Consider the following 15168-nt stretch of genomic DNA (forward strand, 5'->3'; position numbering starts at 1 on the left):
TAATGGGTTATTTGTGTTTTTATTACTGAATTGTAAGAGTACTTTATATATCCTAGATATGGATTATTTATATGACATATGACTTGCAAATATTTTTCCCTTCTTTGTCAATTGTCTTTGCACTTTCTTGGTAGTATCTTTTGACCCACAGAACTTTAGGTTTTTTGAAGATTGATTGATTTATCTATTCTTTCTGTTGTTTTGGTTTTGTTGCTGTCTCATCTAATAATCCATTGCCAGATACGAGGCCATACAGATTTATCCCATTTTTACTTTTGGAAATTTCTAGATGTAGTCTTTATATTTATGTTTTTGTCTCATTTTGAGTTAATTTTTATGAAGTAAGCCTTGCAGCATCATTCTTTTGCATGTGTCTATCCAGTTGTGCCTGCAAGAGGGGGTTAATTTTAATTTAAATTTTTAGATTTTTATCTTTTTAAAAAGATTTTATGAATTCGTTTGAGAGAGAGGGTGAATGGAGGGAGAAGAAGAGGGATCCTGAAGCAGCCTCTGCTCTTCAGGGCAGAACCCAGCTAAAGGCTTGATCCACAACCCTGAGATCATGACCCGAGCTGAAACTAGGAGTTGGTTGCTCAACTGAGCCACCTATCCCCTCATTTTTAAATTAAGTTTCTGTAACTAGTCAGTTAATGAGTTTCCATGTGCAGCAAATCTCAAACATTTTAATGAGTATAATTTTATACTCTTAAAATATTTCTTGAAACATTGTAAATTAATCTGGATAATTTTCTATATCATAAATAGTGACAAGATTTTTTAAGAGTTTATTTCATATAGACAGTTTAAGAATGAATTTCAAATGGACAATGTGTTTATTCATATTTCTTAGAATGAGAGAGGGGCAGAGGGAGAAGGAGAGAGAGAGAGTCTTAAGGAGGCTCCATGCCCAGTGTGGAGCCTGATGTGGGATTTGATCAGAGATCATGACATGAACTGAGATCAAGCGTTGGATGCTTAACTGACTGAGCCGCCCAGGTGCCCGCTTATTCAGTTTTGACTAGTTCATTTCCTGTAAAATGCTAAGTTAAATTTTGTTTTGTAGGGGTAATTTTCAAAGTATGCTAGTTTATTTAAATTGGATTTCTATAATTTTTAAAGTACATATCCCTTAATGGGTCAGAATTAACATTAAAGGGAATATAGCTATTTCTAAAGCAACTATATTTGAAACAGTGCTTTTTTTGAGAAATAATGTTTAATATCATTATGAAACAGGTTACAGTGTAGAAATTCTGCCCTTATTCTTATATCCTTTAAGTTCTCTTCCTTTTTTATTATCATACCTGTTTTGATTTCATATATAGAAAGAAGAGGGGTTCCTGGCTGGTACAGTTGGTAGAACATGAGACTCTTGACCTTGGGGTTGTATTTTTGAGTCCCACATTGGGTGTAGACATTATTTAAAAGTAAAATCCAAATTAAGAAAGAGACAGGGAAAGGAAGGAAGAGAAGAAGGTATAAATTAATGAGTATTACCATATTGCCATCCAGCTCAAATAAGAAATAATGCAGAAAAAGATCTTTTTCATTTATTTGTCTTCATTTCCTGAAATCAATTGCCTGTGTCTTCTCTAAAGTAATTTCTACAATTGAGATTTTTGTACTCTTGCTTTCCTTTTCAATGAAGCAGTAATAACTTGAGGCTGTCACTTTAAGAATATTGCTTTTGCTGAGTATTGATCCAGGATAGTAGCTTTTCTTACAGTGGACTAGGGCAAAGTTTGGGAACATTCAGCTGGGGTCTGTAAATGGAACATTATTGTTTCAGCATACGGAGAAAGATTTCTGTTGACTTTAATTACTTGTTTTCTGATTTCTTAAAATATACCTTTTGAGGAGATACTGATTACAGGTCAAACTCAGGGTCTGATATGTCTTTGATCAAGAGGCTTTTTTCCTAATGAGAGAGTTTGTCATTCATGAAATTTCAGTACACACATGTGCTTAAAAAATTATCAGTCCCTTTCTGTTTTTTTGACATAGGTAGGAAACATTCAGATTATTATGTAATCTCTTAGATCTTTGGATTTCTTTGAAGAAATTTGATCTTTGAAAATTTTTTATCTGCCTAATTGACAATGTGGAGGGTATGTAGTAAGTAGCTTAATAATTTAGAGTCTGTTATATTTTAATACTCTTTAATCTTCACATTTTCTTTATTTCTGAAATCTGTTAATTTTTTATTAGAAAAAGAAAGTGGGGAAGTAAAATATTTTGCATTTGTATTCGTAGTTAGAGTCTTAAATTCAATTGTTACATACCATCTGTCTAGATTTGCTAATTTTCTTGTAATTCCTAATGATTTAACTCATAGCAGTTTGAACTACAGAAGTGTCAAGTGGGTATGCCTACTATATTTCAGTTATGAAATTTAAAAAATAAAAACATGCTCTAGAGCACTGCCCATGCATATTACACTGCTTATTGATTGAATTAGAATTTTAAGTGGTACTATGAGAAACCATTTGCTTGCTAACTTGAGCTCAAAGGTTAAATATGTAAATATCCAATGATTTATGCTGGTGATACAGAGCTTGATGAAAGCTGGTAATAAGCTTAATGGCAGGCAGAATTAGGAGGAGATGTGTTGTAGTGAAAGAGCTTTACATGCCTATCATTTCTTTGAATTCACTTATTTATGGCTGGAAGTGCCTCTTTCATACTGATTTATTGAGCTTGGTTTCAGTGGAAATGGGGCAAAACAACTTATTTGCAAATTAATAAGGTTAATTTTTTATTGAAATATTATTTACATATGATAAAATTCACACTTTTCGAGTGTACAATTCAGTAGTTTTTTTTTTTTTTTAAGATTTTATTTATTCATGAGAGATTCAGAGAGAGAAGCAGAGACACAGGCAGAGGGAAAAACAGGCTCCTTGTAGAGAGCCTGATGTGGGACTCAATGTGGCGCTTGATCCCTGGATCTAGGATCACACCCTGAACCGAAGGCAGACACTCAACAGTTTAGCCACCTAGGTGTCCCTAATTCAGTGGCTTTAGTATATTAATAAAGATAGGTTATTGTCATCATTAAATTAAAGGAGAAAATTGCTCTGTAAAATAAGCTCACTTGGTTTGATACATTACCTGCCCAGTACTAAGTGTTCATTTACTATTGGGCAGATGATTCAATTTGGGCCAAGAATTTGAGACTTTCTAGAATTTTCGGGTGACACACTTCATTGAATCGCCTATCAGATGAACTTATCATTTAGTTCTGTCTTGTGGATGGGGGCAATCATATTTTGACCAGATTGTGATACTGTTTTTTACTTTGCTGTAAAGTATTCTGTCTCTGGACACAACGATGTAATAGGAAAAGCGTGGTCTTTAGACTTTAGGGCGACATGGCCTGACCACTTAGCCTTGTTAACTTGGGAGAATTACTTTTTGTTGAGCCTCATTTGACAGGCAATACTGTAAAATGATTCAGTGAAGACAACATAGTTGTCTTAGTTGACTTGGAGGCTACTTTAGATTCAGATCTCCTGACTTCTATTTTCGGTTTTCTTTTTTATAGAACTATGTTTTTATTTTAAAATAAATAAATTTTACTCATAACTTCCTTATAGGAAACAGTTTATCAGTCTACAATATTGTGTTAGTGGTTACAGAGAATAAAATAAACAAAATCAACATTCTGTATTTGTCGCCCAGGAGAAAGAATATTTGTTACTTGGACTGTTGACCATAGATATGTGATTGCCTCTTCACAAATCTTGTAATTATATTGTTAGCCAATAAAATAACTACTAGAAATCAGGAACCCTAGCCTTCTTTTGTAAGGTTAAATGGTGTGGGCTCAGCTTCTGGGGCATAGTACTGAGAACTCTCATTTGAGAACTTATTCTCATAGGGTGAGAATTAGCCCTAGCTAGCAAAAGCGATAGCATTTGGCTCTGCAGAAGAAAGATGGTCTCATATTTTCCACCATTCATGTGACCACAATGCAGAACTGTAATTCAAGGAAAGTTTTATGTCAGCCAAGGGTAATCTTCATTCTGAAAGAATTAACAAGCTCATAATTAAGGACTTTTGTTTTGGAACTTGTTAGGCTTATGTTTTCTACATTGCAAGCATATCTGTAGCTCGGATGAAGTAGTTTATGAAATGCCTTAGCTTTGCTATTTCTTGCCGCATTTTATTTTATTATCTTTTTTAACATTCCAAATACTGTTTACTTCCTTGAAATCCTACAGCATTTTAGATCCGTTGTGTCTAGGGGTTGATGACAACACGTTGAACTGTGGTCTGAGGTTGCTAGTTTTAAGAATTGTCTAGAGACTGGTGCGGTGTTACTGATTTTGAGTGACTAATGCTTTGAGGGTTTTTGCTTTATTTTTTCTGTTCCACTTCAATAAACTGTTGCTACTTACATATAAAGAATTTCTCTTATTGATTCAGATTTCTGTAATTTGTGGTTATTCATATAAAATTATTATTTGCAGCTGTCATTTTGTGTTCCAAAATGTTTCACTGAATTAGGAAGGAATATGATATGAGAAGTATTAAGTATTTGTTAGGTTTAAGGAAGCATTCGGTTTCATTTTGCATTTATTATATTTATAGTCCTTTTAAAAATACATTTAAATTAGTATAAACATGCAATAGAGTTATGTAATCTTATTTTCTGGAGAGAAAATTAATGCTATTAATCTTTTGGTTGTCTAGTTGTTGTTTTGTTTTGTTTTTTTTTTGGTTGTCATTCTTAAAGAGGTATAAATATCATTTTGCCAGGGAGATGGAGCTCATGTCATTTGGTTTTGAAGCTGATTAAAATGATAGTCTTTTGTCCTTTGATAGACTATCCTGGCAACATGCTGAAATATTTTAAATATTATGCTGAAGAACCTTTATGGTAAAAAAGAATGAATTAATTAATTTGAGAGAGAGAGAGTACATGATAGAGCACAGGCAGGGGGAGAGCAGAGGGAGAGGGAGAAACAGGTTCTCCACTGAGCAGAGAGCTGTTGTGGGGCCTGATCCCAGGACCCTGAGATTATGAGTTGAGCCAAAGGCAAGACACTTAAACCCACTGAGCCACCCAGGTGCCCCGAGCCTCTTTTTAATTTATAGTTGGTGGATAGATATGGGGAAAGTAGCAGCTAAAATAGAAAAACAAGGAAACAATTGTATTTGCCATTTCTGAGTAATTAGCAGAACAGACTGTGTCTTCTTCAGTAATTTGCATGCATCTTCCTGAATATCCTGTTTATACTTATTTAGTCTTTTTCTCTAGAGAGTAAAGGTGGATTCTCATCATGGACCTAAAGTGTCGAGGCTTGTGTAATTTTATTTGTTTTGAGTTGCCATGGAATGCTTATCTTGGGAATCACTTTTGGAGAGATTGAGCTGATTACTTTAAGAAATTTGAAATATTTGTTTTCCAGTTTTGTGGAGAAGTAAATGAGTAACCTTACTAATTGGGTGACGAAAGTTGGGTCATTGACAGAACCTTATGATGGTAAATTTCTGTTAATGCTAAAGCAAGGCATTTTTGAGTTCTCTTATCCTTAACTCGCTCTTCTAGAATCCCTAGAGGACCTGTGCAGCAGCCTCTCGAGGACCGAATCTTCACTCCTGCTGTCTCAGCAGTGTACAGCACGGTGAGTACCTCAAGGACTGCTGTTGCAGTGCCTGACTTCTTGCACACGAGCCTTTGATATCACAGCAATGTTTGTTTGATTGGCATGTGAAGGTTTGGTAAATGGTTCATTAGAATACCAATTTAAATTAGGTATATTTACTCTGAGAAGGGTCACTAGGCCTTTTTCCTCATCATCTTAATTTAATAATTGGGTGTGAAACAAACATTGTTTTAAGATAGATTGGCTCATACATATGTGATCTTATTCCTCCTCTTTCATCTTTCTATAATTCCCCTGTGGCCTTGTCTTATAATTCTTTTAGGAAATTGAGTTTTTTTGTTTTTTCTTTTGTTTTTTTTTTTTTAGGAAATTGAGTTTTAATTTTCTTTTTTGATGTTAAAAACCTTTTTTAAAAGTTTTAATCTTTTCAAAGTTTAAATTTTTTGAATGTAGAGGATGAAGGTCATAAAATTAGAAGCAGATTTCAGGTGTCTGACAGTGATCTAAGGGAATTTAGTGAGAATGGAAGAGTCAGGTATACCTTTTTATTATTTCAGTTCATCATACCATTTATTCCTCATACTACAAATAGGGTATGATAAAGCACTGATTCTTATCCTTTTGGGTTATGAATTACTTTTAGAATCTGAATGTAGTCACAATACTTTCTTCTCAAAAAAGAGCATATACCCAGTGTTTATGTATAATTTCAGAATTTCACAAATATTCATTAGGCCATTCATCAGCCCAAAGTTAAGAACTTTTGATTAGAGATACAAACATGTTATATATGGGAAAGGAAGAAGTCCTTTCATTATGGAAGTGACACTAAGCTGAAAGATATAGGACGTCTCTAGGCAGAGTAGGGAACAAAAGACCTTCTAGGAAGTTAAATTCAGAGGCATACTTAATGGAATGAATGGCCGCTAGTCAGCTTACTATGGCATGTGTGTTAGGTTTTGTAGCAGAAGCAGAGATGAGCTAGTAGATGGGTTTTGAGAGTTTTGTTTTTTTTTTTTTAAGATTTTATTTATTTACTTGTGAGAGACAGAGAGAGAGAGAAAGGCAGAGACACAGGCAGAGGGAGAAGCAGGCTCCATGCAGGGAGCCCGATGACGTGGGACCCAATCCTGGGTCTCTAGGATCACACCCTGGGCTGAAGGCCGCACTAAACCGGTGACGCGCGGCCCCCCCCCCCCCCCCCTGCCCCAGGCTGCCCGGGTTTTGAAGGTTTTAAGATTGTCATGGAGAGTTAAAACTTTATTGTACAGGAATGGTTACGATGATTTCCCTGAAACAAGTCTCAGTTTACAGATTATAGATTAACACTTGTAAATTATTTTTTGAACCCCCTGACTCTTAAAATTGATTCAATTTGGATGACAAATTGCCTGATCATTCTAATAATTAAGAACCTTCAATTTACATTGAAGAGCAGCCTTTAGTTTTTTTTTCTGGCATAAACTTTCTATAGGCCAAAGGGTTTTTTTTTGTTTTGTATTGTTGGTACTGACCTTAAGGACAGCTTAATTTTTGTGTGGCATAACTCTTAGAATATACATTTCTTCTAATGATGAAAGTACTCTTTAACATTCAATTATTATTTTCAAGAATAAGATAGAAAAAAATGAAAATTTCTAGTAATCTGATTTCTGGAAGCAACTACTGTAACAATTTTTTGGGTATAGTTTCCTTTTTTCTTTCTGTTTTAGGCTATGTATAAGATATTTTATTCTAGTTTGTCAGTTCATATTATAGTATTAGTTTTTCCTGTGCTATTGAAATATATCATAAATAATGGTTGTCTATTTTGTCATAAGAATTTAATATACACTGAACATTTCACAAATATTTCTTGAGCTTTTAAAGTGTATCAGGTACTGTTTGGTGTTGTGGATGTAGTAGTGAGTAAACCAAACCCATTGTACTCATAATAGAGTTTATACCGTTCTGTCGGTTAGAAGAAAAGTAAACAAGTGTATGTGAAATATAGTAGTGGGTAGGAATAGGGGTCTTGATGAAAATGAGACAGTGTAAAGGGATAGAGAATGACTGAACAATCCTATTTTCCTAGGGCTCTTGGGACATTCTGTCTCAAGGCATTGATTGAAGTAGAAAGCTAAGAAGTGAGGGAGTGAGCCTTGCATATTTCTAGGGAAAGCATATTTCCAGTAGAAGGAACAGCAGTGCAAATGCTTAGGGATAGCGATGTGCTTGATGTGGTCTTAGAACTGCAAGGAAACTAGTGTGGTTGGAGAAGAGAGAGGGTAGGGAGAGAATTCAGAGAAGTCTCTGAAGCATGAGATTATGTGGGGCATTAATTACCATGGCAAGAATTTGGATTTTAATCTAAGTGTGCTGGAAAACCATTAGAAACTTAGGAGCAATAGGTCTGAATTTCCTTTTAAAGACCACTGTAGCTGTTCTATACAGAATAGACTGATGAGGGCAAGTGGCTGTGGTGGTGAAATAGAAGCTAGATGACGAGTTAGAGATTATTATAATAAAAAAGGCAAAAGATGGTGGTGGCTTGCTCTAAGTTGGTACAGAAAAAGATGAGTAGTGGAATTTGGTGTATATTTCGAAACTCAATAGGATATCATATTAGCTTGGATGTGAGATGTAAAAGAAGAATAAAGAGTGATGTTATGGATTTGACTTGAGTAAATGAATGAAGGTAGTACTTTTTATTCAGAACACTGGGTGAGAAGCAGGGTTTTTGTTGAGAAAAATCAATAGTAGATATAAATATTATTTAGGTGAGAGGTTAAACATTGTTTCTAGTATTTCATATTGGAAATAACTTACTTGAATTTAAAGCCTTTCCTGAATTTTGGATTATTTTTGCAGAACAAATTCTAGAAATGATATTACTGAGTTAAAGTGTAGCTATCTATGTTTTTGAAATGCCTTATAAATGAAGACATGTGACTTCTTAAACTTAGTACTTTGGAGAGGAAGTTATCCAAATCCCACAGTGTCTGCTACAGAGTTTACATGTCATGTTATGAAGCAAAAGGTTTTGAATTTATTTTTGTGTTAGATCATATGTGACTTTTCTATTTGAAGCCACTGCCTTTTATACAGTCCTTCAGTTAATTAAAAAAGTAGGTGCATCAATTATATATAATGCCTTTTCTGGAATGACAAGAAATTTTATTTTAGGCAATAAAAGTTACCTTCAAATTTGGCAGTCTTCACTTTTTTTTTTGATCAGTTGTTTCCATTCGTAGCAATTTTAGTCTCTGCCTCACTTTTACAGTGTTGTACATACTAACTGAATGAATAGGAGAGTAGTTGACCAGGTGCTTTGACATTTTTAATCCCCCTTCTCAGCCCCAGGAGTATGTATTGGTCACTATTTTTCTAGTGTCTGGGTCCATTAGCATCATTTCTGTGGCATGAAGTAAAGGCTAACCTTTATTTGTTCACCTCCTCCTGCCTCACCACATGACGCCCATATGTCTCTTGAATTGAGTTGGTGAATTCCTTGAAAGGTAAAAATGAATCCTGGCCAGTTTTTAAAAATTATACAATCAAAGATTTTACTTTTTTATGTCTGTTTGCAGGCTTTATACCTTTATTTCAGCCATTATAGATAGGTTTTCTGCTGATAAAGTATCATCTGAAGTAGGAATTTTTTTGGTGTTTGTTTAAAAAATTTTTTTAAGGATTTTATTTGTTTGTTCATGAGAGACACACAGAGAGAGGCAGAGACACAGGCAGAGGGAGAAGCAGGATCCCTGCCGGGAGCCTGACGCGGAACTCGATCCTGGGACTCCAGAATCAAGGCCTGGGCGGAAGGCAGGTGCTAAACTGCTGAGCCACCCGGGGATCCCAGACTTTGTTTTTTGAAGGTCGATTTATTTATTTTAGAGAGAGAGGCAAGTGGGAGAGTGGGAGAGGGAGAGACTCTCAGGCAGACTCTACACTGAACGTGGAGCCTGACGTGGGGAACAATTCCAGGACCTTGAAATCATGACCTGAACCGGAACCAAGAGTTGAATGCCTAACTGGCTGTGTTAGACACCCCAGGACTCAGTTTTTATAATGCTGTGATATTACATGTTTTAGCCTGATTATCGTTCATTCATTCATTCATTCATTCATTCATTTTAGCCTGATTTATAGAAGTTTCTTTTTGGGATATTTATCAGGGATGGGAGGGATACGTTTGTCATTATTCGTTTTTAGCCATAATTTCATTGAGAATGATTGATTATGTGAACATAAAAGGAATAAAGCCAGTAGTTTTTAAGCTCTAGTAAGAGAAATATATACTATATGGACGAGAGAAAATGGTACAACTGAAGAGGGATGAGCTAATTTGATGTATATTTATTAGTAATTGTCATGCTTCTGAAAACAAAATGAAATTTCACCATGTTGTATATTTTTGGCTTACCATTTTATTTAGAAAAATTAGATTTTATGGCTATTTTTTAGAAAGATTTTTATTTATTTATCCATGAGAGACACACAGAGAGAAGCAGATACTAGGCAGAGAAAGAAGCAGACACTAGGCAGAGGGAGAAGTAGGCTCCCCACAGGGACTTGGATCCCCAGACCCCAAGATCACAACCTGAGCCAAAGGCAGACCCTCATCATTGAACCACCCAGGTGCCCCAGATTTATGGCTATTAAATATTTTTCTTTTAAAGTGAGCTCTGTCCCCAGTGTGGAGCCCAATTTGAGGCCTAAACTCTTTACCCTGAGATCATGATTTGATCTGAGATTAAGAGTTGGTTACTTAACTGAGCCACCCAGGTGCTCCTAAAGCCAGTATTTTTAATATAATTGCAGAAATGAACTTAATACACAATTTGCTTGGAATAATGACTCTACTACAAGAAGCAGCAGTTATATATTTTGGTGTATTGGAAGAGTTATTAACTGCTTCTTCAAAATTCCAATAAATAAGCTGAATAAATTACTCCTTAATAGTGTAACATTTCATGATCCTGTTCAGCCAGCTTATACTTTTAAAGCCTTGATTCTGTCATCTTGTAGTTCTGTGCCATCTAAGTAGAAAATCATGCTTTTATTTTAATTTTTTTTTCAGGTCACTGATAAACACTGGGTAGACCAACATGTCAATGGAGGTACCTGCATAGGGACAAAATTTAGTATGGGTTGATCAACACTTCTTAGACAGTTGTATCCAGCAAGATGTAAATCTACTTAATTGTCCAGTGATCTATCATAATAATAATAATAATAATCCATTTTTCCCTCCAGTGGTAAATACACCAGTTGAATTGATTATTTATGTAGACTTTATTTTTAAAAATAGCTTCATTGGGGTATATTTGATACACTAGATAGATAGATAGATAGTCCTAATGGTTTAGATGTATCTAAAATGTACTATTTAAAGTATATAATTTGGTAAGTTTTTTTTTTAAAGATTTTATTTATTTATTCATGGGTAAGTTTTAACATATACGTATACCCATGAAACCTTTGCTACAATCAAAATTAAGATATGCATCATTCTTAAAAGTTTCTTTATTTCTTTTGTAATTTTTTTTTCTACTTTCCCCCGACCATTATTCTTCTTTCTGTTATTAAGGATTCATTTAAAAGTATAATAAAAAAAAAAGTATAATAGGAAAAGGAATAATGCAGTAGATACTGGTTGTTTTTTGTTTATTGATTTTTCTTTTGTGACTCAAGTTAATTATTTCAAGATATTTCTTTTTTTTGTTTTTTAAAGATTTTGCTTATTTATTAATGAGAGGCACAGAGAGAGAGAGAGAGAGAGAGCGGCAGAGACACAGGCAGAGGGAGAAGCAGGCTCTATGCAGGGAGCCCGACGTGGGAGACTCGATCCTGGGTCACCAGGATCAGGCCCTGGGATGAAGGCGGCGCTAAATTGCTGAGCCACTCGGGCTGCCCTATTTCAAGATATTTCCATGTTGTGTTTATTAGTAGCATCTTCTTGGGAGGAAAAGTAAACTTTAGGCTTAAGATTTAGGGCTTTCATAATCACATGTCCTATATATTCTTTTCCCCCCTACAGTAGAGTTTGGTTTCTTAAACATAATATAAATCATGTGATTATACAATTAGGTTGTTTTCTTTTTTTTAATACAACATTGTATGTTAAATCATCTCCCATGTTATTACATAACAGAAACATACACATAAGTTTAAGTATCATGTCTGTGAGGTGAACCGTAATTTATATAATCAGTAAATTTAAAAATTGGTGTTTGGCTTAAAGATTCCCTTTTCTTTATTTTCTGTTTTAAATAATTTGTGAGGCTCCTGGGTGGCTCAGTGGGTTAAGTGTTTGCCTTTGGGTCAGGTCATCATCCTGGGGTCCTGAGATAGAGCCTGTTTCTCCCTCTCCTGCCTGCCACTCCCCCTGCTTCTTTTCTCTCTGTCTTTCTCTCTCCCCCTCTGCCAAATAAATAAGTAAAATCTTTAAAAAAATAATTTTGTGATATATACATATGCATAAATAAATATATATGTGTGAATTTTTTAATCTATTTCCTTAGGCTACGATTCTCAAAAGTAACCTTATATGTTAAAACACAACATACTTTAAAGATAATTAATATTTTTGACATATAGTTATGGCAGGGTATAGTTAGGGTATGTTGCTGCAAACCGTACAGGAACATATCCATTTCATTGTATCTTGAGTTTCAGGTGTTTCTATTTTTTTTCCTTTAAAGATTTTATTTTTTTATTCCTGAGAATACAGAGAGGAGAAAGAGAGAGAGAGAGAGAGAGAGAGAGAAGCAGGCTCCATGCAGGGAGCCTGACGGCGGCACTCGATCTTGGGTCTCCAGGATCATGCCCTGGGCTGTAGGCAGCACTAAACCTCTGAGCCACCTGGGCTGCCCCTATTTTTTTTTTAATATTTCGTCTATTTATTTAATATTTCATCTATTTTTTGAAATATTTCATCTATGTATTTATTTATTTAGAGTGGGAGCAGGAAAGAGGGTCAGAGGGAGAGAGAGAAAAAGAATCTCAAGCAGATTCCACCCTAACCATCATGCCCATTGTGGGGCCCGATCTCGTGACCCTGTGATCATGACCTGAGGTGAAATCAACTGATAAAGCCACCCCAGCACCCTCAGGTGGTCCCTGAGAGTGTATTTTCAGTTGTATTTGCTAACATAGGTCAAAAGTGCTATTTCCCAGTTCACAAAAGAGAAAATTAGCAGATTTTAATTGGCTGTGGAAGAATGCTTAACATTGGTAAAATAATGATGTCATAGTTTGTCAAGAAAATTAGCAAAGTTTTAATTATTACCCATTTCTCAGTTGTAGGAATGTAATAATTAGGAATGTTTCAGGACTTTTTAAAAAAATTTTTATTTCTTTATTAGAGACACACAGAGAGAAAGGCAGAGACACAGGCAGAGGGAGAAGCAGGCTCCATGCAGGGAGCCCGATGTGGGACTCGATCCCAGGTCTCCAGGATCACACCCTTGGCTGAAGGCGGCCCTAAACCCCTAAGCCACCCCGGGTTGCCCAGGACTTTGTTTTTCAAAGCCTTTTAATCTTTTTTCCTGTTTAATATTTTTGCATTATGGAGTATAGAAACGGAATAAGTTTTCCTATTTGTTGGGACACAAAGGATTTTATTGTAAGAAGACTGTAGAATTTACAATTATTATTGTTGTCACTTTTCTCCAATAGCATTACTTATGTGTGACCATAGTTAGATATCCTGATTTTTGTCTTTGAAATTTAAATAAAGGATGAAAATCATATCAATACTTTTTAAAAAATGAAATTATTGTAAAATATGTATAACATAAAATTTGCCATCCTAATTATTTTATTTTTTAAAAAGTTTTATTTTATTATTTTTTAAAGATTTTATTTATTTATTCATGAGAGACAGAGAGAGGCAGGCTCCATGCAGGGAGCCCAATGTGGGACTCGATCCCAGGCCTACAGGATAACGCCCTGAGTTGAAGGGACATGCTCAACCCCTGAGCCACCCCGGCATCCCGAAAATATTTTATTTATTTAAGTAATTTGTACACCCAATTTGGGGCTTAAACTCAACCCCGAAATCAAGAACCACATGCTCTTCCAGCAGAACTAGCCAGGCATCCCCCATTTTAATAATTTTAAAGTATACAGTTGGGGCATCTGGGTGTCTCAGTTTTTGAGCATCTGCTTTTGGCTCAGGTTGTGTTCCTGGGATCGGGTCTCGCATCAGGCTCCCTGTGAGGAGCCTGCTTCTCCCTCTGCCTATGTCTCTGCCTCTCTCTCTGTGTCTCTCATGAATAAATAAATAAAAAAAACTTTAAAAAAAGTATATAGTTAAATGGTACTAATACATTCATCTTGTGCAGCCATTATCACCACACATCCACAGAACTCTTTTCATTTTAAAAACTGAAAATCTGGCTATTACAACAACTATAACTACTCTATAACAACTCTTCATTTTCCCTTATCTTGAGTGTCTGGAAACTAACTTTCTTCCTTCCTTGCTTCCTTCCTTCCTTGCTTCCTTCCTTCCTTCCTTCCTTCTTCCCTCCCTCCCTCCTTCCCACCCTCCTTCCCAGTCTCCCTCCCTCCCTCTCTTCTTTCTTACTTTCTTTCTTTCTTTCTTTCTTTCTTTCTTTCTTTCTTTCTTTCTTTTTTTCTTTTTTCTTTTCTTTTCTTTTCTTTAAGAATTTTTTAAAAATATTTTTTATTTTATTTATTCATGAGAGACACAGAGAGAGAGAGGGGGGCACAGACACAGGCAGAGGGAGAAGCAGGCTCCATGCAGCTAGCCCGATGTGGGATTTGATCCTGGAACTCCAGGATCATGTCGTGAGCCAAAGGCGTACTGCTGAGCCACCCAGGCATCCCTTTATTTTATTTTTGATATGTCCTTGCATATCTTGAATAAATAAGTACCACTTGGTCATGATATATCATCCTCCTAATATGCTGTTGGGTTCTGTTTGCTGGTTGGTTGGCTTTTTGTTTTTTATTTTTTTAAATTATTTTGAGGAGTTTTGCATTGTTACTGGTCTTTCGTTTTCTATAATGCCTTTATCTGGCTTTCCTGTCAAGATCATGCTGGCCTCATAGAATGATAAAGGAATAGTCTTCAGTTTTTTGGAAAAGTTTGAGAAGAATTAGTATTCCTTTTTAAATGTTTGGTGGCATTTCCCAATGAAGCCATCAAGTCCAAGGCTTTTCTTTTTTGCTTTTTTTGGTAGTTTTTTGAGTATTGATTCAGTTTCCTTACTAGTTACATGTCTATTCAGATTTTATTTCTTCGTGATTTAGTCTTGGTAGATTTTGTGTTTCTAGGAATCGGTCCATTTCATCTACATGATCCAATTTGTTGTTGTTTAGTTATTTTCTTAATATTGGCTGTTGATTTAATGTTCTTCTCAGAATTCTCTAATCACTTGAAAAGAATCTAGGCCAGTGATTCTCAACTAGAGATGCTTTTGCCCTCCAGAGGACATTTGGCAATGTCTGGAAACATTTTTTGTTGTCATAATTTGATGCAGGGGTAGAGAAGGAGTGCTCGTGGCATTTGAAAGCCAGAGACCAAGGATGCACTTGAACATTC

The 15168-nt window shown here is 35.4% G+C and overlaps 1 protein-coding gene across 18 annotated transcripts in view; it reads left to right on the forward strand.

Annotated features, from left to right (window-relative positions):
* The window catches only part of EIF4G3 (eukaryotic translation initiation factor 4 gamma 3), a 336337-nt gene that overhangs the window by 97278 nt on the left and 223891 nt on the right, over positions 1 to 15168 (forward strand). For all 18 annotated transcript variants that reach the window (XM_041768194.1, XM_041768199.1, XM_041768195.1 and 15 more), the window contains exon 2: positions 5555 to 5630. In XM_041768194.1, coding sequence (XP_041624128.1) covers positions 5555 to 5630 — 76 coding nt within the window. The remainder of the gene's footprint in view (positions 1 to 5554; positions 5631 to 15168) is intronic.

The sequence above is a fragment of the Vulpes lagopus genome, chromosome 8, assembly GCF_018345385.1.
Source record: "Vulpes lagopus strain Blue_001 chromosome 8, ASM1834538v1, whole genome shotgun sequence".
Lineage (NCBI taxonomy): Eukaryota > Metazoa > Chordata > Mammalia > Carnivora > Canidae > Vulpes > Vulpes lagopus.